A 27,680-nucleotide genomic window follows, 5' to 3' on the forward strand; every position below is an offset into this window, starting at 1 on the left:
TGGCCTCTGCTTGTAGTTTGGCTTTGGATTGGGATTGATTACTTATTTTTTCTCTAATTTTTTTTCATTTTGATTGATTGTTTTCAGGTCCCCAGGATAAGTGTGAGGAAAATCAGAGAAATGATGGAGAGCTGCAGCCACACAGAATACCGACAGAGCTTTTACCTGACCCTGCACTCTGAGGGTTTGCTCTTCCACGGGCCCCCCTACCTGATCCTCTTGCTGCCGCCACGGCTGCCGCTGCTACTGGTCCGTAAGCCGCTGCTGGGAAACCTGGCCGTGGAGAAAAGGAGAAGGGTAAAGACACAGGCCAGTGGGCACCACGAGTCCCTGAGGGCACCTGGAGCTGCCAGCCTGGCTCTCCGTGCCACCTGGGCACAGCCCAGCCCTGGCCGGTGCCCGCCGCTGCACAAATCCCCTGGGCACAGGAGCAATGGCCATGGCACAGCCTGGAGCCAAGGAGGACAGGCTGGAGGCACAGCCTGCAGCTCTCAGCTCGTGCCTCCATGCTCCTGCAGGAACAGGGTCAGCCCGCTCCACACACAACCAGGGAATTCTCCTCCAGGCTTATTTGCAGGTGATAATAACATGCTGGTCTACACACAAAGCAGGAATCGGACAGATGAGGAGGTCCTCATGTCAAGATCACAAATTTGCTGGGATCAAGCAGAAAAAATTCAATGGAATGTAGTTTAAGAAAGAAGAAAAGAAGGAAAGAAGTAAAGAAAGAAGGAAAGAAGTAAAGAAGTAAAGAAGGAAAGGAAGGAAAAAGCTCTTGAGAGCAAACCAGCCGCAGATCAAGGAGCTCTATGACATCCCCCCTGCTCCAGGGAACTGAGCCCTCGCAGAGGAATGGAATGCTGCCAGCAAGATTTACTTAATTAACATTCAAAAGATCTGCCAGAGATTGTAACTTTCAATATATGTATTTTAAGAGGGCAATGGCAAAGTCCAGGCAATGAGCAAGAACCCCAAACCCCAAGGTCAGTGATGCCAGGGAGGTTCCTGGTCCCTGGGGTGGGCACCACAATGGAACCTGGTCCTTGGGTGGGCACCAGGACCATGATCACAGCTGCTTTGCAAGGCTGAGGAACCACAGGAGAGCAACTGAGGCACTGAGAAAGAGAAGAGAGAGAGAGCCCAGCACACTACAGCCCACTACCTCCAGCACTATGGCTCAGCTACAGCTCAGCTACCAGGCCAAGGAGCAGAGCACTAGGCTAGAATAACTTGAAGCTACTTAAAACATCAATCAAAAAAAGACATACTTGCATTTAAATATGGTAATAGGGCTGCTGGGGGGAAAAAAACACAGCACAGGTAAATGTATGCAGAGCATCCCCAGGGTGGTGCTCCTCAGAGAGCAGCACTGCACAGCCAGCCTGGCCCTCTGGTGAAGCTGGAAACTGCTACAGCCTGTGTGGAGTGGGATGTGGGGGAAGCACATCCATGCTGGGGGATGCTGTAACCAGGGCTGAACCTGAGTGCTAAACTCCCTCTCACTGGATGGAGCCATCAGCCCTGGCTGGGTCCCCCCACACATGATTAGGGCTGGAGTGGGAGGACTTTGGTGTTAGGAGTAAAACCACCCTCCAAAGAGCAAGGAAAGCGTGTGCAGGACAAGGGCTGAGGCTCTGGGGCTTCATTTCCATGCAGAGCCATGTCTGGGCCAAGCTCTGGCCCTCCCACTGCGCCCAGAGCTGGCACTGTCCCCTGTCCCTCCCTGCCCACCATGGCCCAAGAGCAGTGCCCTCAGCGTTCCCATGGCACCTCCACCACCAGCTGGCCACCCACAGATCTCTCATTTGGAGGCTCCAGGGGCTCCCTAAACCATCCATAGGAGCTGTGGATTTTCCATGGAATAAAATGCCTCTGCCAAAACCAATCAAATACCCTTCAAATCACCAAGCATCCCCTGAGAACAGCACAAAAAACAGGGCTGGAAAGTTTGTTTCTCTTGTTCAGCTGCCAGGGACACTCAGGATCTATTTGAAATGCAGGACAAAAAGTTTTGCCATGCAAAAGAAGAGTGAAATAACAAGGGTGGAGGAGGCGCTCCACGGAAAGAGCCCGAACAAAGGCTCCCTTATTGCATTCCAGTGGACAGATGTGTGAAAAATTAATCCCTGTGCCCCTGCAGAAAGCTTTTATCCCAGTTCTGAGATAAAAGCATCCCTGAGACACGGCACTCCAAACAGCTGCAGTGTGAGCGCTGCTCTCCGTGCGGGAGCGCCGCAGGCAGGCGAGCAGGGGATGGAAACTGGGATTGATTGTCAGGATTGGCCAAACCCTCACCGACACACTCACAGGATGGCTCCAGCTCTGGAGGATCCCCCACCAATCCAGCCCTCTGAAAGCAATTGATGCCCTGCTAAAATGCCCTTTGCCAGGCACCACGTCCACAGGCTGGCTCAGCTGGGAGCAGCTCCCCTGTCCCTGCTGCTGAGCCACTAATGCTGTGTGACCTCCACCACTGCGCCAGCACTGTGCCCTCTCTGTGCCACCTCAGCAGAGATGGGCAGCTGACACCACCCTGCTCTGCCCGACAGGGATCCCAGCAAGGAGAACTTGTGGCCAGCAGAGAGAGAGAGAACAGCCCCAGTGCCCCTCAGCAATGCCCGGGAAGGGCAGGCATCTCCAGGAGACAGCAATGGCATTGGGGATGCTGCTGTGGGGCACCCCCAGGAGCACAGAGGGTTCTGGGGTGCCAGCAGCCCCTTTGCTCCCAGTTCATTTTAACCAGCAGCTCGGAGCTGACTGGGTGCCAGCAATGGGTGCCTGGACCAGAGTGCCTCGAAGCCAAGGGGAGCACGGATGGCAGCACCCCTGGGTCCCAGCCTGGACAATCAGGAGCATGGCCAGCACCAGCCCCACTCCCTCTGAGCCTTCTCAAGTCACCTGGAAAATCACAAGGGTGGAGGGAGAGCTCAGCTCATTCCCAGTGTTTGTTTAAAGCCCTGATTCCTGCTCAAGTGACCCCTGTGCTTTGTGTGCCCACAGCTGCCCAGAGGAAACAAAGCCCAGAGCCATTGCAAAGCCAGCAGTGCCCACTTTAAGCACTGCAATTAGAAGGTATTTTACAATAAACGCTTTGCTCTGGGCTCACACACTGTCCAGGAAAGCCCTGAGGATTCACAGCAATTTCATGCTCTCTCATTGCTCAGAATGAGCCAAAACCAGCGTTCCAAGTGCAATTCTTCACAGATAAATTTTCCTGCTCCCTGCATCAATAGTTTCACTTTAAACAGTGAAGCAGTGAGGGAAGATGGACAGATCTGGGTTAAGTTCTTTGCCCTGAGCTCCCAGACTCAGTCCATGGCTGCTGTTGTCTCTCCAAGGTGAGTTTGGGAGAAGGGGGATCCCAGGATGGCACAGCCCTGAGCAGCACTTGGGGCTGGAGCACACACACAGTGCCCTGCTCTGGGCATTGCAGTGGGAGCCCAGGATTTAGCAGATTTCCAGGGGCTTTGTGAACAAATCTGGCAAGCACAATGCTGCCTGAGCAGGGCAGTGTTCACACGGGCTTTAGGGGCTCACAGATCTCTGCCCTGCTCCATCTCCCGCTCTGGTGGGACCATTCCTTCTTCAATCAGAGTTCTCCTGCCCTCCAGCCTGGGCTTGGCCACAAAGGAATAACCCAAGAACCATCTGCACCCCTTCCTGCAGCTCTGGCTCTAAGGGAAATCACTGACTCCTGCCCTCATCAGCCTTTGCAGACCCCAAATATCTTGCATCCTCAAAGCACACACAACCCTATCCTTGACAACCAGTCAGACAACAGGAATCAACCCAAAAAAAAAGGACACATCACAAAATTAGTCCTTGCATCAAAAAATGTAATGCAAAGAATTTCTTCTTAAATGGCCAAAGCACTTGGGCACCTGAGGTTGCATGTTCAGTCTTCAGCAATGAGCAAAGGGATTTAAAACAAGGAAATGGAAGCTGAGATGCCCAAATCACCACCTGGCTTCAGAAAATAGCCCAAATCATCGAACAGGCACAGAGAATTAAATAAAAGCCACCATGAAGCTGCACCTAAGCAGCAACCCTGTTGCTCTGTGCTCATGGGGAGTTTGGAGTGCTCACACACGAGCACCAGACTGGTCTGTGCTGGGTCTTTTGGGGGTCCCTGTGCTGAGGGCATCGAGCCCAGAGGTTCCTTCACCCCCAACACTTCACTCCTTACACCCCTGGTGCTCCCCAGTGGCTGACCTGAACCCCAGCCCTGCAGGAGGGGCACTGGATCTCCACGGAGAGAAGTGCAAAGGCTGGAACATGAATTCCTGTGCAGGCTGAGTGGGGAGAGGAGCTGGGGGGCTGATCCCCCTTTTCAAGCTGAGTTCCTGGGGCTGATCTCCCCTTTTCAAGCCCAGTTCCCAGGGGCTGATCCCCCCTTTTCACACAGAGTTCCCAGGGGCTGATCCCCCCTTCTCAAGCTCTGTTCCCAGGGGCTTATCCCCCCTTTTCACACAGAGTTCCCAGTAGCTTTGATCAGCCCGAGAAGCTGCACCAGGCTCACAGCTGTCATTTCAGATGGGTTCTCACTTGCATTATTCTTTCCATTAGGCTGTGTTATCCTCTTTGGAGAATCTTTAGGCTTCATTTCAAAAGTATCAGAGACTCAAAACCATGAAGCAGAAGGGCCTGGTAGGTTTTTTTTGAAGGCTGGCAGGCGTGGGTCCAATTTACCGGGCAAAAATGTCGTCTTTAATGGTGAACACACACAAGGGAAAGCTCCATTCCAAAACAATCCCTTTATGTTTAAACCCTTCATCTTCCAGGCTCTCTGTCTCACACTCCCCCTCCCTTTCTATAAGGAAACACAAATGAGAAAGAAAAAAAACCTGCTACTACTCCAAGGTTGAGATGAAGAACTCAGTGCTGAATAATTTGAGAACAACATACACCCAGAGAAATCAAATGTTCCCTAGAACTGATCAAAGATCGGGGTTCTACCACATCACTCACAACTCATTACCACGGTTTAGTAGCAATTAACTCCTTGGGATTTGATTGCAGACTCTATGAAGCTTTCTCAAAGTTTGCAGAGTCTATGAGGCTCCTCCATCCCAGCACAGCTGAGGAACAGCACCCAGCAGAGCAGGGCAGAGCTCCAGGGAAACAGGACGGTGCTTTCCTAAGGGTCTGATCAATTCTATTAACACTTCCAGTATGTCCAAACCAGCTCTGACTCCTGCATTGAAACAGACCCTGAAGTGCTTCCCTTTGTCTTTTTCCACTGGGTTACATCAACCTTGTTAAAATCTCTCCCAGCAAATCAGGGAATTTCATCCAGAACGCACATCCATGTGCATCATGGACCCTCATCCCAGAGCCTCTGCACCATCCAGGGCACAGCCTGGACCAGGTCTGATACCCTCCATGTCTGTTTGCAGATGGATCTTATGCTGAGCAAATATTCCCATTCTGGAACTTCAACAAAACAATAAATCCCAAATATAGTTCATTCAGAATTTGGCACTTCCACTTTATGTACAGTAAATGACCCATTTTTCAGCTGTTGGGACTCTCAGGCCGTGATCCTTTTAGGAGGAGAATGGTGCATTTCTGCCCAGTAATTACTTCATGCATCAGTGAGACAAAGCTTTGTTTGTCCCTAAATTATCATTCTGTGGCATTTCAAGTGCAATAACCCTTTTGCAGTTATTTCACTATACTGAAAACTGGGAAACTTCTCAAAGGCAAACAGTTTGTTTTAAAAAAAGCCACTTATTCATAAAACCACAAACCAAGAAGCAAAAGCTGGTAGCTGGTTTAGGTTAACAACATCCAATACCCAACCTAACCCTGCCCTCTGGCAGTTTGAAGCCATTCCTCCCTGTCCTGTCCCTCCAGGCCTTGTCAATAGTCTGTCTCCATCTTTCCTGTAGGCTGCCCTGAAGCCTTCTCTACCCCAGGATGAATAATTCCAATCCTCCCAGCCTTTCCCTGTAGGAGAGGTGCTCCATCCCTTTCATATCCTGGTGGCTTCCTTTGGACTCACTACCACTGATTTTAAAGGCCAAAGCCAAACACTGATCACAGATTTTTAATCAACAAGTTAAGCGCAAAGGCAAGGCAAGGAAGGCTGCAGGGGCAGGAGCTCACTGGCCCCACGTAAGCAGTTCTGAATTTCTGCATTTCAGTCACCTGCTGCTGGATGAAAAAGGGCAGGGTAGATGGAAGCACATTAAGGCACCTATCTGGAGTTCAGCAACGTGGCACTGATTTGCTTCAAGCCTCATTTCCGCTGCTCTGATGGTAAAGAAAATGAGCTGTTTGGTTAAGCTGCTTGTCTCAATTTTTATGAATGACCCAAACTATCTGGGTAAGTATTATTTAAAGACAGGTCCTTGATGATGAACAAAGGCATAAAAAGAACTCGTGTCTGGAGGCTGAAGCTGAAAAAAATTCAACACAAAGAGGCAACTTCATAAAAGAGAAGGCAGTAAATCACAGGACAAGGTTACCAGAGGGTGGGGAACTCTTCACCACTCACATGCAGCTCACCCAGCACAGCCATCACTGGCAGACAGGGACACTCCCAGTGCCCCACTGCAGAGCTGCCACTGGCATTCCATAATCCATGTTATGAGAGAGGTCACAGGAGAGGTTGGGATGCTGAGCCCAGAGATCCTCAAGGCATTGCTGCAGCAGCTACCAGCACTGCTCCTGGGCAAGGCAGGACCTGGACGCTCCTCAGTGGCCAGCTGGAAACCTACTGCTAAAACATTCACATTTTAATGTTTCTGTGCTGTAAGGAGACACATCTTGTCCAGTTCTTTGTAACCCCAGCCCCAGTTTTGAACACCTTTAGTTAACAATTGTCTCTGCAGAGGCACAAGGCAGGGGAGCCATGGTGCTCGGACACAGAATTCCCTAGGGCAGGATGGGCACTACCAGAGCACACTCCTCCCTCTGCAGGGTTATCCATGTTTTCCTCCACACACCAGTGTTAGTGTTACGCCTCTTTACTCCTGTGAGTAATTGCTCTCATTAACCCTCCTGGTCACTGCAGCTGTGGCCTGTTCTCAGCTGAATCCATCGCCCCAAAACACACAGAGCTCTACAGACACCACCAGCTTTGGTTCTTTTCCTTTTCTCTCCTCTCTGCACCTTCAGGATCACTCATTGTCAGGGCAATGAACCTCAAGTTTTAAAGCCTCTGACACCAGGCACACATCAGTGAGCAGCCCAGAACAGGACAATCAGTGTTCAACATTCAAGATGCTCTTATTTCTCAGTTATTCAAGTTATAAGTGGAGAAAAGTCTAATGAAGGACCTGGACAGTTTTGGGCCTCAGCCAGACATGATATACAGCCAAACCTCCAGAGCAGCCTCACTCACAGTGAGAGGATGGGGCAGGAAAAGGGGACAGGCTCCACTGTCACCAGCCACGCTCTGCTGCCACTGACAGTGCTGGGAGCCAGACCATCAGCACAGACCAACAGCTTCTCTCTGGAAAATCTCACCCCAAATCTCACAATAAGGTTACTTTCAGGGGTAGGGGGAAACAGAAGATGAAAAAAGCCTTTTACACAATTCTCTGCAACATCAAAATCCACAGCTTTCCTCAGAAAAACCGTGCCTTAAAGGCAAAGGTGCTTCAGCTCTGCTCAGAATCAGAGAACAGCTCTAGAGACCATTTCTTCCTGCAAGAAAACACAATAATCTAAGCAGAACTTGAAGGAGAACCTTCTGTCTGGAGATTTATGGGCTCTGCTGTATTAATTTCTCAGTATGCTGTCTGCAGCTCCAGCTGCTCCTCCCTCCAGGGATGCGCCTGCAATGGGAACGGCCCCTCCTCAGCACAACACCCAAAAGCTTCATTTTAAACCAGGTCCAGTCTAAAGGCTTTGTTTTCAGGCTGGAGGCTGAAATGGAGAGGTGGGAAGAGGTAACTCAGGTGGTTCCAACAGACTCCAAATGCACTCTGTAAAGCAGTGATGCCATGCAGATGCAGTGATGTGTTCAAACGAGGCATGCAGGGCAGGGGACAGCAGAGCAGGCTTAAGCAGTTAAGAAAGGATTAGACAAAGGAGTGAGAAAAATCTCCAGCTCTGTTCCACGTCTCTTGCTGGTACAAGGCTTAACTAACTGAACAATTTAAAATAGGTTTTACATTTCCTCCTCCCATTTTGCAGCTGCCACCAGGTCCTCCTCTTCTGAGCGTTACGTTTGATCATTCCAATACCACGAGCAGACAAACTTTGCTCCCATCAGTAAATGTTCTACAAGCCTCACACTTGTGTGACAGTGCTTGAAGAGTGCTTTACAGAGCTGACCCCTATTAATACACACGTCCTCGCTCCCTGTGGGTACAGAAGCCATGGGCAGGCTGCACTTTAAAATCCCTTTACCCACCAGAGCAGGAGGCTGGGCGCCCCAGCACAGGGCAGTGTGTCCTGGGGACATGAAGCACCCCATGCCCCAGGCTGGTGTTTTACAGCACTGCAGTGGGACAGGGGGAATGGCTGGCTTTTGGGATGCTGCAGCCACACCCTTTTCCATCCCCACTGCACTCCCCTTTGAGGTGATTAACCAAGGGGAACCTGTGCAGCAGAACTTGCATCGGGGTGTCCTAAACCCAGACACAGGAACCTCCTGCCCTCTCCTCCTCCTCCTCTCACGACACCATGACAAAGAAGCCTTGAGCACAACATAACAATTCCCCTTATCTTTGGCACCAGTTCCTTCTCCTCACCTGGAAAATTCCTATTTTCTAGTTCTTCCCTCCTAGGGGAGCACCACACATAACTGTACACAGGATACCTCCCTGCCCACACTGATGGCTGAACACTGTGGGACTGGCATCGGGAAAGAAAGTCAATTAAACTCAACAGAAAGTTGGTTTAAATGCTCTCACAGTAACAAACCCCATCAGTTTGAGACTTTGAACCATCCTGTGCTGCATTTCCACTGCCCCAGGCACTGCAGGAGCGTGACCCAAGGCTGAGCCCATGGCCTTTGCAGCACCAGTATTAATAAGCAAATATATTTCCCTCGGCTCTGCAAAGTTTGTGAAAATATTTGTTTTCCTCACCTCTCACCATATACAAAGGTTTTAATAAGCTTTAACAAACATACAAGCAAACAAACCCTTAATTAAAATAAATAATTTAAATTTCTAACCTGAAGGCTTCTATGAAACTTTGACAATCCCCAAGCACTCAGGTGATGATGGGAGAAAATATAACTGGGATAAAGGACAGTGCAGAACATCCCACCACAGTGTGAAGGACCAGGGGGATGCTGCAATTTCCTCTCTCCCCAGTTAGGAGTACATTTTGTCTTTTCTTTGGGTATAATTTTTGCTGTAAACACACCTTGCATGTAACTGTTCCTCTGCAGGTTCTTCAAACAGTGGGTCACACGTTTTGAGTGATGATTTTATTCTTTTATTCAACTGTCATTGGTACTGGTTATTTGGGGTGTCCAAACCGAAATATTAAAATTGCAAGCTAAGAGAGCAGCAACACAGCAGATCCTTTGTAAACAATTTATTATTATTTTCTACCTCAGTTACTTACAGGAAAAAAAGTCATAAAAAAGAAAAAAAAAAAAAGGAAAAAAAAAAGAAAAAAAAAAAGAAAAGCACAGATGGACTATTTACAAAAAATGAGAAAATTCACAATAGCCGAAATGTTTGCAAATCATGCACACTAAGACAAGTTCACAAAAGCAAAGCAATTCATAGCAAAAAACCCCAAACAAAATAATAAGAAGCCATACAGATTAAAAAAAGCTATTGCCTGCAGAAAAGTCAAAAGAAAACTACCCAAGTATTACATCAAGCATCTTTAATGAAATGAACAGCACAGCCATGGATTGTAGAGCCTTTGACACTGACATTTTAAACAAGTGGATTAACAAACATTAAAATGCATTACAGTTCTACTGTAAGCATGCACCATACTTCTCACAAACTTATCCAATGGGTAGCAACACTTCAGGAAGAGCAGAATTTAAAGAGAATGGTGTTTTCTACCCAAAAGTCCAGAATCTGGTCACGTTAAACAAAGCCAATGGATGGAGGCGTGCAGCTCTCCTGCCACGTGCGTGGGGATGAAGAGGCGCAGGGCGACGCAGCTGAAGCAGGGAAAGCTTGGCCACAATTTAGGAAATTTGCCCATGATTTGCAAGCAAAGTTTGGAAGGAGAAGCAGCTGCAGGGAGCGTGCAGGACCATCCCTGGTCAGACTTAGATCAAAGAATCAGAGAAACCCAGACTGGTTTGGGTTGGAAGGGACCTCAAAGCTCACCCAGTGCCAGCCCTGCCATGGCAGGGACAGCTCCCACTGCCCCAGGCTGCTCCAGGCCCTGCTCTGGGGCAGCAGCAGCCCTGAGCCCCTCTCACCCTGGCCCTGCTGGGGTGTGGCAGCTCCCAAGGAGCCCCCAGGCAGGTGTGGGGCTGTGACACACAGAGGGGTGGCACAGCTGGGCACCACAGCCCTGCCAGGGACAGGGGACACCCCTCGGGGTGGGGTTTGTGCCACTGCTGGATGTCACCACGTTAAAGAGCACCAGCCACTCTCTCTGTGAGACCAAATCAACCCAATCATCCTCCTTGCTGTGTCAATAAAATGATTTCTACGAAGTTTGTGAGAAGTCATGCCTTCGGAACGCCCCTGACCCCGTCCTTGTGAGTTACATTCCAAGTGGGCATTAAAAACTCATAACAAAGCAGAGGAAAAAAAAAATTAAAAAAAAAAAAAAAAAAAAAAAAGCAAACTCAAAGCAGTGAGGATATGGAGCCTTTAAAAAAATAAAAATAAAATAAAAAGTCCAGTCAATCAAACCAGCCAGTAAGAGCAGCAATTTTTCAGTGGACATTGATATTAAACATGGACCACCCAGGCTTTCTCTGTCTCTCTCTCATTAGCACTGTAGTAAACCCCGATTAATTTGTTATGCATCTTTAAGAACTAGTTGATAAAAATTATGTCTTGTGAAATCGGCAAATAGTCTGCAAAGTGAAATAAGAACAGAAATTAATAGATTAAACTGAAAAGATAAGTCCCAGAAATAAAAAAAAAAAAGAAGATACACAGAAAGGGAATGATTGCAATTAAAATAAAAAATAAAAGAGGCAATGTACTGCACGAGGAAGGGCTGGGAGGAATAATGGGATAGGAGGAGATAGAGAGTTGCCAAAGGGGTGTGTGCCTTGTCCCTGGGGCCAGGGGCTGTCCCATGCCATGGGAGAGGACAAGGGGCAGCCCCTGAGGGACAGGGACAAGGCAATGGGAATGCAAACAGGTGGGTCATGGCAGAACTCCTGGGAGCAGCCCAGAGTGTGGCTGAACATTTTTCTGTGTATTTGTACCGAGGCTGCACCACCAGGGCAGGAGGCAGGGGAAGCTCTTGCACCCAGGATGCTCCTGCAGAAAAGCCAAGACCTCCCCCCAAAACACAACACTGAGGTTTAAACCTGACACCTCCCTCCTGCCCTGCTCCTGAGAGGCTCCCTGGTGCCAAGCTGTGCCCTGTGGCACTGGGCTCTCTGCCCCAAACACTGCAGCAGTGGGGACAGCCCATCCTGCTGCTGCACCACTCCCCACCCCACACCTCCAGCCAGGACACTCTAATGGGCTGTGATTGTGGAGACCTGAGCCCAAACCACCTGAGAAACTCCCAACAACTCTGGATAGCTTCTCCCTGCTGCTAAGGGGGAACTGATGTGAGTGGGAGGGGAGCAGAGGAGCTCAGCAAGGTGAGACAGGGCCCTGAGCATCTCCTGCTCTCCTGCACTGACCCACAGCTTTCTGTGGGGACAACACACCTGGATTTATCTTCCATATTCAATCTCTGCAGGAGACTGAAAATAACCAGCAGTAACTGAACTCCTGCTTTGGTAAAAACAGGCCCTGAATAAAAATACATCTAAGGAGGGGTCGAGCCAAAGGGTGCCTTTGCTGTCAGTGAGCAAACACGGTCGCTTTAGACATGTTTGTAATTAAACTCATCTAACCTCTGCAGATTTCTGACATTAAACCTATCAAAGGAGTCTCTCCTTCAGTGCCTTTGTATGAATCAGCTGGTCCATGGAACTGTGAGCAGTTAGAGCCTGACACAACACACAAACACCTGCTGAAGCCTCCTCCAAACAGCTCCTGCCAGACCAGACTGTCCTGCTGGTTCCAGAGGAACCAGAGGTGCTGTCACCTGCACCTGGGGACAGCTGCCATGTCCCCACCAGCCCTGTGCCACCCCAGCAGCTCTGCTGAATGCCTGACACCCCAGCTGTTTCAGTCCCGCTGGGAAGATGTACCACAGGTGGGAAGAGGTGGCTCAGCTTCCAGAAGAGCCCTGGCATTTGTGAATTGGAGTAAACAAACCCTCACAGGGCTGTTCCCCTCGGTGTTAGCAGTCCTGCAAGAAACAGCCGCACCATAACCCCATCCCAAGGACCCTGCTCACCCTACAGATGACAACAATCTGCATTTTTCAACAGCAGGGTCCCATCCTGATGACCTAGGGCTGCACACACGCTTGCCCCAGCGTGCTGCAGGTGCAGCCAAGCACTGTCCACATCCTCAGCCACCCTAGGGACCCTTCCTGCGAGCTGCTGCGTTCCCTCCCTGCTCAGCCACAAACACCAAAGCTGTTTCACTCGTCCCAGCTGCCTGGGAGAGCCCTGCGGTGGAAGGAACCCCGAGCCCTGTGCGGAGCCATCCCACTGCAGGATGTGCTGGAAGGGCACATCTGGATCCTGGATGGCTTTGTGGGATGCCCCATCCCTGAAGTGCTCAAGGCCAGGCTGGACAGGGCTCCCAGCAGCCTGACCCAGTGGAAGCTGCCCCTGCTCACGGCAGGGTTGGGCCTTTGGGGGTCCCTTCCAGCCCAAACCATCCTGCCTGTGCTTCCATCGCCTGAATTCCCCCAAGCCGAGGGCAGGGGGATCTGACCCGAGCCCAGGGCCAGCCCCACACACACTGGGAGGGAGAGACCCCCGGCCCCAGCAGGGTGGGCTGTGCCCTCAGCAGTGCACGTTCACTTACCCCAGCCAGCACTGTGCAGGTCCCTGTGTGCACGTGCGTGTCTGTGTGCAGCTCTAGGAAGGAAAAACCCAGCAAAGGGAGGGGGACATCTCTCTCCAGTGATCTCTCTTGCTTTTATGCTTTTAACTTAAGAAGTTTGTTTTCAAATAACCAGTACCAATTTATACATCAGGAAAAAAAAAAATGTGTTGAAAATATGTCGCTATAAAAGTCTATTTTAAAATAGTAAAAAAAAAAAAATAAAAAATTGCTGTTGTGTGAGATGCTCCCTGCAGACTTGCCTGTCTCAGCTTGCAGCTACAGACTTAAAAAAAAGAAAAGGAAAAAACCCAAAAAAAACCAAAAAAAAGAAGGAAAGAGGGGAAATAAAGCATATCTGCAAATGAAATGTACATACCTGGGAACTGATAACTGTAACTTGGGGCAAATCCAGGATATCCTCGGCCATATGTTGCAACAAAATTCGGGTAACCTTGATCACAGACACGTAAAAAAAAAAACAAAAAAAAAAAGAGAGAAAAGTTTGAGGATTAATGAAGGAGTTTTTTTGAAGGTTTTTTTTTGTTTGTTTGTTTTTTAACACAATGCACAATGACAGGGAGCATGGGTGAGACCCAATTTTACGGAGAGTATTAAAAAATCCGATTTATTCTGCTCATGCCAAACTGCAGAGAGGTTCCATCATTATCCTGAATAGAAACATCTCGAGCTGGCCCAGCTCCGAGCAGGAGCCCTGTCACTCTGGTAATTAACATGCACTTTGGTGTCTGCAGCCCAAGGACTGTGCATACTTGTTAGCTGCAAGAGTAAATGCCAAATGCTAAGGCTAAACACATAACACGGGTTTGCTCTGACATTTGGAGAGCTTACAATGAATGTACTTTGCTTCAGAGCTATTGACAGTTGGAGATTAAGGTAGTAGTAATTCTTTATCCCGGGAGTGTGAAGGACAACAGTTAACACATCAAAGACTTGGAGGCAGCAGAAACGAGCCGGGGAGTCAAAGAGCTTTTAATTTTTCAGGAAAGTAAAAGGAAGCTGCCCGAGGTGCCTCTGAAGGCCCCTTCTGAGGCACAGCACCGACCTCGGGCAGCTCTGGGAGGTTTATTAGGGGAAAAGCTCACTGGAGAGCATTTCGTGAATAAAACAGCGAAAGCACAAGGTGGCAACTCTGCTGGCTTCACTCTCCTGCCTGTGGAGGAAAGTGCTGGATGTCCCACAGAGCCCTGGCCATGAGCGGGCTGGCAGCAGCCCTGGTCACACACCGTGCCCTGGGGTCACACACGGTGCCCTGGTCACACATGGTGCCCTGGGGTCACACACTGTGTCCTGGGGTCACACACCGTGCCCTGGTCACACACTGTGTCCTGGGGTCACACACGGTGCCCTGGGGTCACACACGGTGCCCTGGGGTCACACACCGTGCCCTGGTCACACACGGTGCCCTGGTCACACACTGTGTCCTGGGGTCACACACGGTGCCCTGGTCACACACTGTGTCCTGGGGTCACACACGGTGCCCTGGTCACACACTGTGTCCTGGGGTCACACACTGTGTCCTGGGGTCACACACCGTGCCCTGGTCACACACTGTGTCCTGGGGTCACACACTGTGTCCTGGGGTCACACACCGTGCCCTGGTCACACACTGTGTCCTGGGGTCACACACTGGGCCCTGGGGTCACACACGGTGCCCTGGTCACACACCGGGCCCTGGGGTCACACACTGTGTCCTGGGGTCACACACTGTGTCCTGGGGTCACACACGGTGCCCTGGGGTCACACACGGTGCCCTGGTCACACACTGTGTCCTGGGGTCACACACGGTGCCCTGGTCACACACTGTGTCCTGGGGTCACACACGGTGCCCTGGTCACACACTGTGTCCTGGGGTCACACACTGTGTCCTGGGGTCACACACCGTGCCCTGGTCACACACTGTGTCCTGGGGTCACACACTGTGTCCTGGGGTCACACACCGTGCCCTGGTCACACACTGTGTCCTGGGGTCACACACTGGGCCCTGGGGTCACACACGGTGCCCTGGTCACACACCGGGCCCTGGGGTCACACACTGTGTCCTGGGGTCACACACTGTGTCCTGGGGTCACACACTGTGTCCTGGGGTCACATACTGTGTCCTGGGGTCACACACTGTGTCCTGGGGTCACACACGGTGCCCTGGGGTCACACACTGTGCCCTGGGGTCACACACCGGGCCCTGGGGTCACACACTGTGTCCTGGGGTCACACACTGTGTCCTGGGGTCACACACGGTGCCCTGGGGTCACACACGGTGCCCTGGTCACACACTGTGTCCTGGGGTCACACACTGGGCCCTGGTCACACACTGTGCCCTGGGGTCACACACTGTGTCCTGGGGTCACACACTGTGCCCTGGGGTCACACACTGTGTCCTGGGGTCACACACTGTGTCCTGGGGTCACACACGGTGCCCTGGTCACACACTGTGTCCTGGGGTCACACACGGTGCCCTGGGGTCACACACTGGGCCCTGGTCACACACTGGGCCACCCCATTTTAACTTCCCCAAGCCATTCCCTCTGGTCCCACAGGGGCCACTTGCTCTGACCTGGATGTTCAATGTCCCAAGGTGTCCTGTGCACTCAGGCGGTTTCGTGAAATTCTAACCTCACACTGATCCTCAACATTTCCTCACTCAGTTTTCCTAAAAGCAGGCACCACCCCGCACAATTCCAGGGCACAGAACGAGCCTCAGCATCAGCCCAGGCCTCTCCAACTTTTCCATCAGGACAAGTTCTGTCCTGCTGTCTGAAGCCAGTGGGAATGTCGGCAGCAGCTGGGCTGGAGCCCAGAGCAGGCTCAGCAGCTCTTGTGGGGGCTCCTGCCCTGCCTGGATCCATCCTGTAACACACCCATCCATCACTCAGCTGCTCTCCTGCTGCAGCAAGCCCCTCCATTTCCGATCAGATTCACACATATGTGCAGCACGCTATAAATCATAATCTAGAAGTGGGAGATAAAAATGCCTGGGTGGATTCTGATGTGGGATTAGGCAGTGCCAGGGAAGGCAGCCCCGCGACGCCCAGGGTATGCACACACTGCTGAGCCCTCCTTGCACAGCCCAACAGCTGGATTCCCTCTGAAATTAATCACCTCTGTCATTAAGTCAGATCTTTCAGAGTTAAGCTTTACAAACCTTTTTTCCTTTTTTTTTTTTTTTTTTATTTAAGCAACACTATTGATAAATGGATTGTTTGCTAAGTAAGTAGTGCCATTAACACCCCTGAAAAATCGCTCTGCAGCGTCCACTGCAGCCCCTCTCTCCTTGCCAAGAGCAGGAACTCAGTTTGCTCTGTCTCAGACAGTTGTGAAGCACATCTGCCAGCTCACAACTGCCAGGGCACGGTGCTGGGCAGCACCTGAGCTCTGCAGGTGTGGCACCTGTGTCCCCAGCCGGACCAGCACGGTGGGGCATGGCACTGCCCCGGTGCTTTGGATGCCCCCTCTGCTGCTGCCTGCCTGCCCTGGCACGGCCCTGGCTCTGACCCCAGGGCAGCCCTGCTGTCCCTGGCCAGCCCTGGCAGTGCCCGACAGCCCCAGCAGCAGCCAAGCTGCCCGGGGGCTCGGCTGGCACCGCCAGCACTCAGCGCTCTCAAAGTCAGGCAGATGAAATCATAAATTTATAATACAACATTACTTCAATTTTCCTCTTCATTTACTGCTGCAGTGCCCAGCTCTGCTCTAACGACTCGAAGCCTGATCCTCGTGGGGACATTGCCTGGCTGAATATCAATGGTGTTTAACACCATGCCTACATGGATGCTTCATCAGGCCAAAGGATGGCCCTGCTGACCTGCCCAACATTCCCATTAGGTGCCATCTTCATCCTGCACTGAGAAGCTGATTTGCCTTGGTAGTCCTGAGGAGTGACCAATTCCTGGTAAGTAAACCAAAAATCCAAGTTTTGACTGCATTGCCTCCTTCCAAGCAAGACTGTCCTGTGCACAGAAGCAGAACTCAAACCAGCAGCCAAACCACTTTCACACCACTGCTTCTACCCAGCTCCTGTCCAGGCTCTGGAAATGTCTTTTCATTTTAAAATTTGCTAATGGGGTGGACAAAAGCTCATGGTCAATATGTGGGAATGCTGAGCACACAGGAGCCAGGGGACCCGTGCAAAATTAGTTCAAATGCTCCAGAAAATGCAAGGAAGCTGTTGTCTCCAAATGTTGCTCTGAGTTGCAGCTGCTACTCCACTGAACAGTGTCTGGTGGAAAAGGAATGACTTTCTTTGAAGGGCACAAGCTTCCCTAATGCATGAGCTCAGCCCGCCTAGACTGAGCGTGAGCAGGAACACAGAGCCCTGCCAGGACCTTCCCAAATCTGTTCCCACCTCATATCCCTCCAGCACTACGGGCTGTGAGCCTGGGGGCTGAGTGCTTCCAGCCCTGGAGGGGTGTGCAAGCTAAAGGGAGCCCAGTTCTAACATTAAACACCAACATGATGCCCAGCACCAGGAGAAATGAGTGCTGCCAGCCCCAGCTCGAGGCAGGCAGCACAGGGTCACCTCCAGAGCTGTGTGCCACCACTGTGGTGACTGCAGTGTCCCAGACACAGAGAGCAGCTCCAGATGAGAGGGGACACAAAAACCATCTCCCCTTAATGCTGCTCCTCTGCTGCTCTCTTCTCTACAAGTTTCCAGGCACAGACCTGAACTGAGCACAGAAAGCTTTGGGGCAGTGCTGTGACACCCACACACCCTTGGGTGACGGAGCACACCAGGGCCAGGGGCCAGCGTGAGGCTCCAGGCACAGAGAGTCCTTGGTCACCAAACTGCTCCCACTCAGCCACACAGAGCCTGTCTGTGAGCATCCAAGGGGCTGGGGAGCAGCTCTGACTGCTGGCTGGGCTCACAGCGAGAGCAGTGGGGCTGACTCTGCTGCTCAGGGAGAGGAGTGGGGCTGACTGCTCCACTCCTTGTGCAGAGAGGCTGATTAAAGCCCTGCTCTCCCTGAGAGCAGCAGTCCCAGCCCCGGCCAGCCCAGCAGAAGGCTCAGCCTGCCCCCGCTCTCCCAGTCAAAAAATCCTTTCAGAACACTTTAATTTTGCTCCAATCAACCAAATCATCACAGAAGCGGCTGCCTGCGCACCTTTAGACCCTGGCTGCTGCAGGCTCCTTGGGGAGGCTGTGATTAATGAAAAAGACCAACTTCCTTAATAGCTTTGGAGGGAGCCGCTCCCCGCTCCTTCCTTGGGGTTGTCTCGTGCCTTCGTTCCTCTGATTCCCTCCTCTGCCCAGGAACAGCAGCTGCAGAAGGTGACCTTGAGCAAGGATTTCTGCAAACAGGTACAAAATCCCTTCCAGAGCAGCCCCAGTCGCTCTGGCTCAGTCCAGCTGGGCAAGGAACAGAATGGGGCAGACCTGACCTGGCCTCGTGAGTCCCCACAGAACAATCAGCAGCAGCAGTGATGGAACTCTGTGTCTGATCATTTGATGGGTTAATTATGCCCCTCTTCCTGCAGGGATGGGCTCTGCAGCCTTTGAAACAGGGGCTTTCTGAGGGCCATCCAGCAGCTCTGCTCTCCCGTGCTGCAATCTCCTTGTCTAGCACTTAATTATTTAACACGGTGCCACGGTAGCAAGCGGCAACTTGGAAGATGAAAAAGCAGCTCGAGTGGATAATGAAGCATCTGGCCTTCACCATGGATCAATCAGCAATGCTCAGCCAGTCCCCCCAATCTGAAACGCAGGGAGAGCAGTGTGGGACTGGCTGGAGGTGCCCTGGCCAGGGTGACCCCACTGCAGCAGCACCAACAGGTGCCCCAGCTCTCCCTCTGGGCAGTTCCACTCACTGATGGCTGCTTCCCTTAATGCTCACAGCTCGAGATAATCCTTTTCCAGAGAGAAACCCCAGTGGGAATGGATTCACGCTGCACCCCTGGGCTGAATTTTCCCTTCAGGACACTGGGGTGGATCCAGCTCCATCCCCTCTGTGCCCAGTGCAAGGAAAAGGGCTGAGGGCACACGGTGGAGGATGATGCCATCCCTCCACACCCCACCTCGGGCAGCCCAGGTGGGAGAGGAACAGCACAATTCAAGTACAGTGGCTCAGGGAATAGGAACACACAGGTAACGAAATCACAGGCTGACTAGAGCAAGATAAATATTTAAAGCATAAAATGTGATTTCCAAACACTGTGGGGCAGGGTGGCGGTGGAGCGTGGGGACAGCAAAACAGATGATGAGCTGCAATAACCTGATTACACATCCAGAAATGGATCACCCCAGCCACACCAACAGAAGCACTATTAATTCTGAGATAAAGCAAACATGGCAGCAAGTTCTTCCTATCAAATCAAGCAGTGCCTGGTGTCAGACACCTCAGTGTAGCAGCCTGATCCTTGCAGGAACTGGGTCCTCAGGCCTGACACCCACCCCAGGGGCTCTGGGGGTCCTGCAGCATCTCAGCCAGACCCTGAATCTGCTCAGCAGAGCTCAGGAGACCCAGACCCCAAGGCTGGGCTTTGTGCTTGGCTTCTGGGATCATCTAAACCCAGGACAGGGAAGTCAAAGCATCCTGAAGGAGGACTGGCCTGGGAAAGGCTCACTGCTGCCTGGAGACACCTCCAGACTGCCCTCCCATTCCCATGTGCTTCATGGGCACAGGAGGTGGCAACTGAGGGGAACTCCAGGGATACAAAGGGAGCAGAAAGTTTAAAATGTACGGTGTTTTACAAAAAAAAAACATTGGCAATGGATTAGCAGCATTTTGGCCGAGAACAGAGTAACTGGGGTTGTCACATTATTTAGAAAGAATTATCTAGGCAGAAACAAATGAGAACCAATTATAACTAAATAGACCTCCTGCACAAATAGGAATTTGCCATTAAGTATCATTTATCCCATTTAATTAGTATTTTCTGGACACAATACTCAGGACTAAAATACCATTCCATCTCCTTGAAACTTGTAATTATTGTTGCGACCTGTCCTGTTCCGCATCCCCCCACTTCCTCCATCCATGCCATTTAAGAACCAGCAAGATTTTCAATTATCTGTGCTGAACTGTCAAAGCTACCTTTAAAAGAAGGGGAATAATGTGTGACTCAATTCCTCTGAAAAAGGGGAGAGATCATTTTTAGTCAGAATGAACACACTGCATCTTTCATCATTCTATTTTTGTGAGTAAGAGTAAAACAGGCTATTTAAAACATCCATTTAAATGCAAATTTTTTATATTCCAGGCTGGGGGGGGGGGGGGGGGTTTGAGAGTTAATCATTTAGCACAGACAGGATTATTTTCTTCACTCCACCCCTGCTAAAGTTGCAGGCTGGCACCCACACAGGTGTGGGGATCTGCACTTACCCAACATTCCCATCCCTAGCATGAACGCGTCCATGGTGTACGGCAATCCACGTGCCCTTCCTCTCGTCCCTGGTGGAAACATCACTTCTTTAGGTTGTGCTTTCTTACATTCTACCTATTGAGCAGAAACACGTACAAATGAGATGCAAATGAATTCCATGTAAATGTCAAATGCAGAACTGATCCACTTAAGGGGGGGAGGTTTATTTTTAGCACCTGCCTCCCCGCTCAAAGGTGAACTTCCAGCACAGCGGAACCACGGCTGGAAGAGCAAACGTGTGTGTCTCCTTAACCACCCACTGCAGCCCCCAAAGATGACACAAGTGCTGATTTAAGGAGTTCTGTGCTCCTGAAAGGGAGCCAGCACTAGTGGGAGAAGGATGAATGGAGGGAGGGCTCCAGCGCGGCTCCACTGCAATCGATAACGCGCGACGACTCCCAGTGATCATTACAAAAAGCTCCTTTTAAAATAGGAATAAAGAATCGATATTTCTACCCAGCAGAAAATTTCTGCAAACCCTATTAATAAAGGATCTGCGTTCTTTCACTTTCAGTTACTCCTGCTGCCTTGGGAAGCTGCTCAAGCTGCCCATGCACTATCCCAGCAGCAAACTGGGACAATGCGGGCACAGGAGTGGAGCACCACAGCATGGATATATCCTGGGGACCTGGATGGTGCCTCTTCATCAACAGCAAAAGCAGATTCTTCCCCCTGTCCTTGCAGGAAAGGGGATAGAGATGGCCAGGACGTTCCAAAGCCACAGCTACCTTTAGGGCAAAGCCCTGGAGGGATGTCCCACATGTGGCAGGACAGGCAATGGGGCTTCTCCAAGAGGAAATGTACATGGATTTATGAGTCAGGATTCAGCTCCATACAGAATTGCCCCTGAGAGTGCCTGATAAGGGTCTTTGTACACACATCTGGACCTCACTCAAACTTTCAATTCAGAGTTTCTGGGAACCTTAATAATTTCCAGATTTTTTCCACCTCCTCATAGGAGGATGTGCTACACTTTCAGCAGCCCAACAAAGAAAGGCTTAATTCTAAGGCTAAAAAAATAAAAAAAGAAAAGAAAAAAAAGGCAGGGAAACTAAAATTCACTATTTTTGTTTAGTCTAGTTTGGAGAATTAACCTTGCACTGGGGTACTCCTGGGTCAGGCAGAGCAGTCTCAGCCATGGGAAGCCAGGAGGGCTGAGCTGGGGAGTGAAAAGCCTCTTATACCCAGCACAACAAAACAGGCTGTCAGCCCTCAGCCCAGGATGTCTCACAAACCCCTGGCTAACAGCTTTCCAGGGAAAGCAGAACGTGAATATCCACAATGCACAAACCCCCATTGAGCCACCCAAAGACAAGGAGACTTTGTTGTGCCAGCCACGTGCGAGGGGCTGCAATCACCTTGGGGACAACGTGTCACTCACACCAGGCCAGCCACACCAGGCAGCAGCACAGGGCTTTCAGCTAAATTCAAAAAATGCACTGAGTTGTGGGTCTGTTATCTACCACATTACTGACCAGTGGCTGGGGCTTGGAATTAAAGGGTCTGGGACAGGCCCTGGCACAGGGTGCCCAGAGAAGCTGTGGCTGCCCCTGGATCCCTGGAAGTGCCCAAGGCCCACAAAACCTGCAAAATCCCACCCTGAGAGGGAAGAAGAGCCACAGGTGCTGGGAGTGCCACAGCCTGCTCTAGAATAGCCAACATTTCAGTCAGCTGCTCGAGAGCCTGACATGAGAGCTTGACTCCAGCTCATCACCCCTCTCCTCAGCACCATACCCAGGGTGTGCATGACTCCACACAGTGGGATCTAAGTAATTACTCCACCACATTTCTCTTCCAGCTACTTTTACTCTTCCTTAGAGAAACAGGTGTCTCTTTGCAAAGCACCTGCTCCTGTCAAGGGAACAACAGCCTGAGGACAGCTCGTTTGGGTTTATTGTCCCCCTGCAATGTTTGGAGCATCTCTGGCCTCCCACATAAATTCCAACTTCCATTTATTAAATACCTCGCTGGCATTTTCTTTTCACTGTCCCACTGCTCGTTTAATATTACATTTGACATTCTAAGCTTTATGGATGGCAACAGGAGCAGAATGGATGAGCTAAAAATAGCCTGCCAGGGAGGCTGGAGCTGGAAATAGGCTGGGGAGCAGCGGCCCTGCTGCCCTCTGCCTGCCCTGCCTTGGGGACACGGCCAGGACAGCAGCAGCAGGAGGAGGGAGCTGGGGGAACAACAGCCCCAGCCCATGGAGCCAGCTGGGCACGGGGACAGGGATGGCACAGGGACACGGGCAGGGACATGGGCAGGGAGGGGACAGGGACATGGGAAGGATGGGGACAGAGATGGGGACAGGGACAGGGGCAGGGAGGGGACAGGGACACGGACAGGGACACGGGCAGGGAGGGGGACAGGGACATGGGAAGGATGGGGACAGAGATGGGGACAGGGACACGGGCAGGGATGGGGACAAGGATGAGGACAGGGTGTCCCAGTCCCAGCTCACCAAACCCCACGGCCTCGGGCTGGGCCTGTGAGAGCTGCTCCCCTCCGTGGCTCAGGGACACAGGGGGACACAATCCCAGTGTGACAGGACCCCAGCACTGCCCCACGGCAGCTGTGTGGCAGCCCCAGCTCCTGTCACACACACACACAGCTCCCTGGCCCTGCATCCAGCTGCAGCCACAGCTCAGGGCCATGACTCAGTCCCAAGACAGGATCGTGTCTCGTCCCCTGCCCGTGGGCTGCTTTCACAGTCAGGGCTGACGGAGGGACACGAAGGGAACACTCAGAGATGGCGGCACCTGGAGGGGGCACTGAGCGGGCACGGGAGTGGGAAGGGGACATTTTAATTACCCAACAACAAACACCAACACTCCAAACTGCCTCTCTTGCTCTTCCTGACGTTCCTGGAGTGTTTGCAGCCTGTCCCATGCTCCCTGCTCCCTTCCTGGGCAGCCTGGGAAGGAATCCTCCCCAGAGCTCTGTGCTGTTCCTCCCTCCCAGGAGATGCCCAGGGCCAGGTGAGGCTTTCGCAGCCCACGGGTGCAGATACAGGGATGAAGCACCAAACACTGACCCTGCCTGGGGCTCACAGCACCTGCTGCTCCCCCTGCACCTCCCCAGGCCCGTTCTGCTCCACAGAAAAGCCTCTCCTGGGGAGTAACCAACCCTATGGAGTGTGCCCTCCTGCTTGGACAGGAAAATCCTGGAGGGGAGCTCTTCCCTCCCACTTTACAATCCCTAAATTCACATTTAGGGATTGTTTCTAACTTGTCACTGGCTCTGTTGGGTGAGGGAGGCTGGGGTTTGTTCTGCTCCTTTGTTTTAAGGCAGATTAGCAGCATTTAGGATCCATACAAAGGGAATGAGGCTCCCCCAGCCCAAAGACAGGCAGGAGAGCCCAGTGCAGGAGGGGCAATGGGACAGGCACATCCACAGCATCCATGGGAAGTGGAGCCAGAGACTCCCCACAGGAGCAGGGGCACTGCCCCAGCCCTGCCCACACCCACCCCACACTTGGCCAAGGGGACCCTCACTTTTATTTCAGATGCATATTGCAGGGAGCAACAATATGAGGAATATTATTTCAGTGCCCTGGGAAAAATTAGCAAGTCAAATATTGAATCAGGCCTCCAGCATATGCCAAGGAGATTGCTTTGATCTTATCCACACTAAAAGCTCTATTATTAAATTTAAAGTCTGTGAACACATATCAGACCGATATACAATGCATATCTGAATACACATTTGAGAAGCAAAGGATGTTTTGACAAAGGGAAAAAGAATATTTTAGCCGAAAATATCAAAGTTACCGCGGCAATTGAAATACAAATGCCCCTTTTCATCTGGCTCAGGGCAACCCACAACCTGGGACCTGCGTGCCACTGAGGAGCAACTTCAGCTGGGCTGGAGCTCCACTCACACCCTGCCCAAGGGCTCTGACACCAAACGCTGCTCTGGGGAGCTGTGGGGACCAGCAGGGGCTGGGCAGTGCCCCAGCTCAGCACCCTGACCCCCAGCACCCATCCCCGGGCATGGCACACGTCAGGGAGGGCGGCTCAGAGCCCCCTGGCACCCCCACAGCATCAGCACCAACACTCACCATTTTATTATTGATTTCGTGGAAATGAATTTCACAGACTTTTTCCACCACGTCTTCGTTTTCGAAAGTTACGAAGCCAAATCCTGTTTGATAAAGATACAAAAAAGGGGAGGAGGTGAGGAAAACATTAGTTAAATTTAACAATTTTGTTTTAATAAAGCATTATTTAGCCACCGGGACTTTTGGAAAACTTCCATAACAGCACACGTGTGGCTACACCTGCTGCCTATGGAGCTGTTCCTGAGCTCATTGCAGCCTAATGGAGGGAAGAAGCATTGTCTCAGGGAAAATTAATACTGCTCTGTTCCAGCTCTTCCATAGGATTTAATGGAGAATTAAAACCTCCTCATGGATTTTTTGATCCATCCTGCAGAATTTAATGGATAGTTACACCCCAGTTACATGATGGCTCGGAAGCTACAATAAGGCTGTATTTTCCTTTACACCTTATAGGTTTTTAAGAGCAATCTCTACAAAACCCAATTATATTTCTATGGAACCATATTGATTTCATCTCTTGTTTAATTCCACGGGACTTCTCCATTAGAGCTGACTCATTACACGACCCAAAAACCATAAAAATCCGGGAAGACAGAGGATGATTCCTCATTTACCCCTGGCAAGGAGAAGAACCCCAGCGCCTCCCAAACACAGAGCAGCCCTGTGTGCTGTGTGTGCTCTGGCTGCCGGGTCAGCCCCGCTCCGGAGGCGGTTATTTGTCCCTTTCTTCCTGAATTACTTCCTCTAATACCTCGTCAGGACATCCTGAGGCCTCCAGGAACCCATTACACTTCGGGCTCTGATCTAATCACTCCTCTGTGCTCAGTGCTGCTTCAAAGAGCCCAGGATTTGGGCTGGCTTGGGCTGTTTGATGCCTGCTGCCTGCCTGTGGCTGTGCACTGGAGGGGTCTGGCAGCCCCCCTGCTCCCGCCTTAACAAACACCTCAGGCTGATGAAAAACCCCAGTTCGTGTGCTGGAGAGGGCTCCACGAGTTAACACCGACACTAATTATGCCAACGGAACCTAAAGGCTTTAATGAGAGGATGAAGTGCATCCCAAACTGGGAGCTGCAGGACTGTGCCCTGGTGAAGCACAGCACAGGGACAGGGACAGGGACAGTGCATGGGGAGCAAAGGACATTTCCAGGTGAGCCCTGGGGGCTCTTCTGGCACTGCACAGCACCTGCAGCCCTGGGGAATGCTCCCATTCCCCTCCAGACCCGAAGGATCCCCAGCAATGGTTCCAGCCTCCCTCCAAGGCATCCACAGCACACCGGGCTCACCACCCTGCTCTGCTCTGCACCTCGAGCTGCCAGCAGCTTCCATTTTTTACATACCTCACGTCTTTCATTTGCCTTCTAAATGACTCCATTTAAATGTACCTCGAACAGACGTGCGGTTAAACCCGGGATTTTTGTGGTTGGCTGCCCGAATGTGGCATCCCAGCAATCCCAGAGCCGGGAGCACAGCCTGGACCAGGGATGAGATGGCCGGGCTGGGGCCACAAGTCATTAATTGCTCCAGCACCAGCACCATCTTCATCATTAGCAGCTCATTAGCGAGTGCTGCAGCTGAGGATTCCTCTTTCAGCTTGTGTTAGGCGTCGGTGCCAGCACGGAGGGCAGAGGGAATTTAGGAGATTAGCCCTAATATGTGAGCACCAAGGAAGCCGCTGCGCTCAGGACGTGTCTGGACTGAAACAAAACTCCCACCCTCATCCCACTCCATATGGCTTAAGCACAGGTTTATCAGGAAATTATTTGTGTGATTAAATCAGATGGCCACCCGGCTTTCTCCATTTCCAGATTTTACAACAATAAAATAACAATCTGTAGGTGTTAGCAGGCATTTGTGGGTTTCTGAGAGGTCTGTGGCACTTGGTCAGACTGGCCTGGAGAGGAAAAGGAGAGGAAAAGCAGAGGTGACCTCTACAGTGCCCAACACCTCACACACAGCGGGAGCAAGCAGAGGATTTCCACCCGCAGGCACAGCACTGAAATTCCTCCCTGGAGCAGCCTGGGACAGTGGAAGGTGTCCCTGCCATGGCAGGGGGTGGGATGAGCACCTTGAGGTTCCTTCCAACCCACCCATTCCGTGATTCTTTCCTTGTTCCACTTTGTGGGTATCAAATCCAACTTTTAATAACTGCACCCACACAAAGATCCCCCCGCACGCTCAGTCTTATTAGTTCCCATAATGAATACAAACTCATATTTAAATTACCAAAACTCTCAGAAACCTTCCTGGGCTAAATAGACAATTATTTCTTCTGAGAGGTACTAAGAGTCAACAAAAAGCTGGTTCTCAGAAAGTGCAAGGAAAAGATTAACCCAAAACAAAGGCGGCTGTTGAAAACGGTGACAGAAATAGGATTCTGGTTGTCAAGGAGCACACGTTTTAAAATGAAATTATACTGCATCCTTCTGAATGAAGCTATTATTGGAAGCTAACAAGCTCTATTTAAGAGATAAGCATTTAACAGAGTCAAACGGTTGGGTTTTTTATTCAAATGAATAAAACTGAATATTCATTTGAATAATCTTTTCTGTAAAAGAAAAGACAAAGAAGAGGGAGAAAAATAAAGTAAGAGGCAAACAGATGCCCCAAACGAGAGGCTCTGAGCCAAGCACCAGCACTAAAGGAAGCTGAGACATGTATCCATGACCTTCAGGTGAAAAACCCTCCTCTGGAATCTCCTGGGAACGAGGAGTTATTCCACTCCATTCATCTGCTGCCAAAGGAGTCAGGCCACTCCATTCATTGCTGTTCATGGGCACCAACAGGTACCCAAGTGATGCCAGCCCAGACACCAGACACCCAGTGGTGCAGGACACGTCCTCCAGCACACCCTGACAGCAGAAAAGAGAAGAAATCAGGAGGAATTTATTCATGGAAAGGGCTGGAAGGAACTGCCCAGGGAGGTTTGGAGTGCCCATCCCTGGAGGTGCCCAAGGAAGGGCTGCAGGTGGCACTGAGTGCTCTGGGGACAAGGTGGGCATCAGGCACAGGTGGGACTCAGTGATGCTGGAGGTCCTTTCCAGCCCCAGTGATTCTGGGATTCTGTGAAAGCCTCCTTTGATGCCAAGCCCTGTTCAGCCCCCAGAGCTGCCCTGTGGGAAGGTGGCTCCACAGCCAGCTCAGCAGGTTCTGCCATGGTATTCCAGAAATAACACAAACACTGCTCAGAGAAAGGGACTGAAACCACAAACAGATTAAAACACTGTAAA

At 51.1% G+C, this 27,680-nt stretch overlaps 1 protein-coding gene across 8 annotated transcripts in view; it reads right to left on the reverse strand.

Moving 5' to 3' along the window:
* MSI2 (musashi RNA binding protein 2) overlaps positions 1–27,680 on the reverse strand; it is a 197,129-nt gene that overhangs the window by 25,529 nt on the left and 143,920 nt on the right. For 7 of the 8 annotated variants that reach the window (XM_059486767.1, XM_059486766.1, XM_059486761.1 and 4 more), the window contains 4 exons: positions 24,454–24,536; positions 20,354–20,468; positions 13,399–13,473; positions 211–273 (listed from right to left, as the gene is read on the reverse strand). In XM_059486767.1, coding sequence (XP_059342750.1) covers positions 211–273; positions 13,399–13,473; positions 20,354–20,468; positions 24,454–24,536 — 336 coding nt within the window. Of the gene's footprint in view, positions 1–210; positions 274–10,783; positions 10,967–13,398; positions 13,474–20,353; positions 20,469–24,453; positions 24,537–27,680 lie in introns of those variants that run through there. The other variant, XM_059486768.1, reaches the window with a different exon arrangement.

The sequence above is a fragment of the Ammospiza nelsoni genome, chromosome 21 (genome assembly GCF_027579445.1).
Source record: "Ammospiza nelsoni isolate bAmmNel1 chromosome 21, bAmmNel1.pri, whole genome shotgun sequence".
NCBI lineage: Eukaryota > Metazoa > Chordata > Aves > Passeriformes > Passerellidae > Ammospiza > Ammospiza nelsoni.